General features: G+C 42.1%; 1 protein-coding gene across 1 annotated transcript; it reads right to left on the bottom strand.

The window, feature by feature from the left end:
- Positions 1–4033: 4033 nt before the first annotated feature.
- LOC105996013 (olfactory receptor 4X2-like) lies at positions 4034–4963 on the bottom strand. The gene has a single exon (XM_013029952.1). It carries the CDS (start codon positions 4961–4963, stop codon positions 4034–4036), a length of 930 nt encoding a protein of 309 aa, XP_012885406.1.
- Positions 4964–5507: the final 544 nt, after the last annotated feature.

Raw genomic sequence — 5507 nt, 5'->3', positions numbered from 1 at the left:
AGAGAGGGAGAGACAGGGGGAGAGAGAGGGAGAGAGAGGGAGAGAGGGAGAGAGGGAGAGAGGGAGAGAGGTAGGGGGAGAAAGAAAGAAAGGCCAGGGACAAGATAAATCCTTCCCTGAGATCCACTCTATCCAATTTGTCCTCACCTCCTTGCATCTTCTCCCAACAATGTCACTAAGTTATGAATCCATCTATGGATGAATCCCCTGATAAATTAGAGCCTTTATGATATAATTACTACCCTATCATCTGGCATCCAAGCTTTTTTTTTTTTTGGGTCCGGTTGTGGGGCCTGAACTCTGGGCCTGGGTGCTGTCCCTCAGCTCTTCAGCTCAAGGCTAGTGCTCTACCACTTGAGCCACAGCGCCACTCCGGCTTTTTTCTTTTTGCTTATGTGGTGCTGAGGAATCGAACCCAGGGCCTCAGGCATGCAAGGCAAGCGCTCTACCACTGAGCCATCTTCCCAGCCCCCCAAGCTTTTTTTATACGTGAATCTTCTCTTCCTTCCTTCCTTCCTTCCTTTGTTCCTTCCTTCCTTCCTTTTTTTTGGCCAGTCCTGGGGCTTGAACTCAGGACCTGGCCACTGTCCCTGAGCTTCTTTGTGCTCAAGGCTAGCACTCTACCACTTGAACCACATCTCCACTTCTGGCTTTTTCTGAGTAGTTTATTGGAGATAAGAGTTTCATGGACTTTCTTGCCTGGGCTGGCTTGAATCGTGATCCTCAGATCTCAGCTTCCTGAGGAACTAGGAATACAGACCTGAGCCACTGGTGCCTGGCCCTGTATATAAACTTTATTTTGTGTGATACTACAGCATCTAAACACTAACATTTGATACCTCAATTTACATCTTTTGGTATTGACTATTAGCTATATATAACTTATTAAAGTAGTTATTATTATTATTAATATCATTATGACCCTGGAGACAGGATCTCACTATGTCGTTCATGGTGGCTGAGAATTGGCTTGTCTGCTGCCTCAGCTCTGAGTGCTGTGGTTAGAGGTGTATATGTACCACCATGTGTGATATAGTTATTATTTTAAATTATTTTCATTTTAGCTTTCATACTTTTGGCATCAATGGCCTATTTGCCATATCTATAATATTTGAACATTCCTAATATACTACTATTCTACAGTGAGTTTTATACCTTCTTATGTTTTCTTTCTTTCTTACCCACAACTATTTTCCTCTCTCATTGAAGAACTTCTATTTGTATTTTTTATGGGATAGGTCTGGTAGAGATAGATTCTGTTGCTTTTCTTATCTGGTAAAAGGCTTGTATGTAAAAGGTTGAGATAAATGAGAGTGTACATTTTATATATGTATTTGCTTAAATAAACTCAAAAGAAGGATGAACCCTATAAAAGTGGAATGAATAAAAACAAGAAAGGAATTGAGAATATAGAATAAATCATGTCATTTATGTATCTTTGCATTTTATTCTAAGCCTTCTGGATATATTACCTGTACATACAATTAAAGATTAAAACTTGAAGTAACTTTTCAAAGACAACATGTACTTACCTAATGGTACAAGATGATTTAAACACAAAAGCATGGAATAAATTAATAGAAAAAAATGGATCATGGTAGAAATGTAAAGCTTGAAAATGTAAGAGACATTTTACTTATTTACTGTGGAAGTGGGGAATCAAATGGAAAATTTAATCATAACCAAGATTATTAGGAAAGAAAGCACCTTTCTGGGCACCAGTGGCTCACACCTGTAATCCTAGCTACTCAGGAAGCTGAGATCTGAAGATCAAGGTTTAAGGCTAGCCCAGGCAGAAAAGTCTGTGAGATTTTTACCAATTAACCACACCTGGCAGTAGAAGTGTGGCCCAAGTGGTAGAACACCAATCTTGGGCAAAAAGAGACAATGCCCAGGCCCTGAGTTCAAGCTCCAGTACTGACACAAATAGACACACAAAATCAGCAAAATGCTAATCAAATGCAAACACTTGATAGACATATAAAGCTTTTCATTGTAAAATTATTTGGCTTACAAAAATTTGCAAACCAGTACGAAGATTATTTAGTTTTTCTCAAGCAACATTCCCTACATAAATGTGTTTTTCTTCACTTTTGTTATTTCTAATTTTCTCAACAAGTAAATAGGTGTATAGACACAAAGATGGCTAGAATTTTTCTCATGCAGGGGAAAGAGGTCAAAGGAAGCAAACCTGTAATTTTATAGCATGAATTAGTCTAGGGATCTAATGTACAGTATGATAACTATAGTTCAAAAGATAATGCATTACTGAAAAATTGCTATGGGTTTTAGGTATTCACTACAAAAATCCAAGCATGGAAAGTGATAGATATGCTTTTATTATATATATATATATATATATATATATATATATATATACCCAAAGAACATGTAAACCTTAAACATAGTCATTGAAAATATTCTTTTTTTGGGGGGGGATATTTGAGTACTGCCAACACAATTGACCTTTTATCTCTGGATATATCAACGATTAATTCCTACACCGAAGCATATTCTATGAGGTAAACCTATTAAAATTATTGAAACAAGGAAATCAAAACTTATCCAATTCTTCATGCCATTTACAGAGTTTCTCCCACAAATATCCTTTAATCTTAATAGGAGATCCAAACCAGGTGTGCATTCAGTCATCATCATCTTCAATGTGTATCATCCTTCAATCTTCCTTCATCTTGACACTTTTGAAGAGTGAAGGACCATGTTTTTGCAGACTGTTGCTCATGTTGGCTCTCCCTTTGTGCTTTGCATGGGTGGATCTGGGTCTGTGCCTGCTTCTCTATATGCTTGTCTGGCAGGGAAGAAAATGAACCTGCACATTGGTCAGGGAAAAGCTGGGTTGGAGGAGGGTACAATCTAAAGTGCATTGCACGCTGTTTTCTGTAGGCTGTAACATGCTGTCGAGTTAGAGTGACCCCCTTTATTTAAGTTCTACTGATTTTAATGATTGGAATACATTTATTTTTGGAATATGCTAATGAAAAGTTTTAACACTAGAAAAAGTATTTAATTCCAGGGTTGTATGTCTTTCCCAAGACATGTGAATGAGTTTGACAGTGTGAGTCAAAGGCCTTGCTCGGGGCTGGTGGCTCATTCCAGGTCATCTTAGCTATTTAGGAGGCCTAGATCAAGAGGATTGCAGTTCCAGGTCAGCTCAGGAAAACAGAAAGTTCCCGGCACCCTATCTCAACCAATATGCAGGGATGGTAGTGAGTGCCTATCACCCAAGGTGTGTGGGAGTTTGAGGTTAGGTTCGTGGTTCCAAGCTGGTGTGGATGGGAAAACCTGCTAGACTCCATCTAAATGGAAACAGTTGAGTAAGATGCATGGGCTGGTGACCCCAACTATGGTGTAGAAGTGAAAAACAGGAGGATTGTGGTTTTTGGTGCAGGCACTGGCAGGAAGTGAGATGCCATATCAAAACCAATGAGTGTAATGAAGGTTTGGAGGTGTGCCTCAGTGGTTTGACAAGACACCTCCATACTCTTTTGCTTGTTTTCTTTTTGCTGATCCTGGGGTTTGACCTCAGGGCACTGTCCCTGAGCTTCTTTTGCTCAAGGTTAGCACTCTACCACTTGAGACACCACACTATACTTCTTGCTTTCTCTGATAGTTCATTGGAGATAAGAGTCTCACAGACTTTCCTGCTTAGGCTGGCTTTGAACTGAGCTTGTCAGAGTAACTCCTCTTGAGTAGCTAGGATGACAGATGTGAGCTCCTGGTGCCTGGCTACTCCATACTTGTTAACAAAGTAAACTCACTGCAGCGAATCTAAAGAACCTCTGGAATATAATTGCTTACCACTCTGGTTATCTCTAAGGTGTTACTAATAGGAGTGGAAGTTAGAATTAAAAATGGATAGACATCTTACAATATATCTCTAAGAAAAAGTATGTTGCAAGGGTAAAATGACAACTTGGAAGATGGACACTAGATCAAAAAATTCTATGATAAATCCTTCTGCCTCTTTCATTTGGAGTCAATAATATTACCAAGACATGACCAGACCCAGCCTCTAGTTTTCGTTTAGTTTTGTCGTCCTGATCCACAGCTTCTTCACCGCCTTCTTCACTTCCGCATTTCTCAGGGAGTAGATGATGGGGTTCAGGAGGGGAGTTATCATTGTGTAGAACACCGCTACCAATTTGTCCACGGGCAGTGTGGCAGAAGGCCTCAGGTAGATGAAGACACAGGGCACAAAGAACAGGGTGACCACGGTGACGTGGGAGCCGCAGGTGGAGAGGGCTTTGCGCCGCCCCTCAGCGCTCTGAGTCCTCAGGTGCCACAGAATGACCACATAGGATGCCAAGAGGACCATAAAACTGACCACAGACAGGGTGCCCCCGTTGGCAACAATCACCAACCCAATGAGGTAGGTGTCTGCGCAGGCGAGTTTAAGCAGGGGAAGGATGTCACAGAAGTAGTGGTCAATGATGTTGGGGCCGCAGAAGGGCAAGTGGAAGATGAGAAGGATCTGGCCCAACGAATGCACAAAGCCTCCCAGCCATGCTGTTCCCACCAGGACCACGCACACCTTCCGGTTCATGATGCTGGTGTAGTGCAGGGGCCTGCAGATGGCCACATAGCGGTCATAGGCCATCACCGTGAGCAGGAACATCTCAATGCCACCAAAGTGGTGGAAGAAGAAAACCTGTGCCATGCAGCCCCATAGAGATATGACTTTCCTTTCAGCCAGCAGGTCCGAGATGAGTTTGGGGGCTGTGGAGGAGGAGTAGCAGATCTCCACAAAAGACAGATGGCAGAGGAAGAAGTACATGGGGGACCCCAGGCTCCTGCTGGTGGCCACGGTGAGCACAATGAGGAGATTCCCCAGGACCACTGCTATGTACAAGAGCAGAAATATCACAAAGCAAACTCTCTGCACCTGCCAGGTGGGAGAAAGTCCCAGAAATATGAATTCAGTCACATTGTGGACGTTAGCCATGTGGTCACCACCAAGAGGCAGCCATTTTGTGCTCATGTGATCTGAAATAATACAAAATGAAGGGTTGTTCATGAGTGGGCATCTTAGAGCTAGCTGCGAGAGAGGAGGAGAAGCTAAGGAAGACACAGGCAGAGTGCAAGTGTGGGAGCATTGTATTGTGGCTAGATTAGAGAGGCGACAAAAAGCTCTAGCTAGATATTGTTTCTAAGGTATTTATAAGGTACCACATGATTTTTTTGTTGCTTTGTATGTCCCTCCCCTATGGTATAGCTCCTATTTTCACTGCATTCGATGTTGGTATCATTTGGGGAGGGGAAGGGAAAAAACAAATCATTTACATAGGGATACAGGTGGACCCATTGCAACAATGAGATGTACAAGACGCTATGTCGAAAAACGAACTTTACAACTTTGGGGAGGGGAGGAGGGAGGGGAATGTAGTCATGGAGATGGGAGGGAAGGGATGGTAGGGGAAAAACAAAGGAGGAGGCAACAATGCTTGATAAGAAATGTACTCATTACCTTGCTCATGTAATTGTAACCC

Source organism: Dipodomys ordii, unplaced genomic scaffold (genome assembly GCF_000151885.1).
Source record: "Dipodomys ordii isolate 6190 unplaced genomic scaffold, Dord_2.0 Scaffold125, whole genome shotgun sequence".
Taxonomy (NCBI): domain Eukaryota; kingdom Metazoa; phylum Chordata; class Mammalia; order Rodentia; family Heteromyidae; genus Dipodomys; species Dipodomys ordii.
The sequence above is the reverse complement of the archived record's forward strand: the minus strand, read 5'-3'. Positions and strand labels throughout refer to the sequence as shown.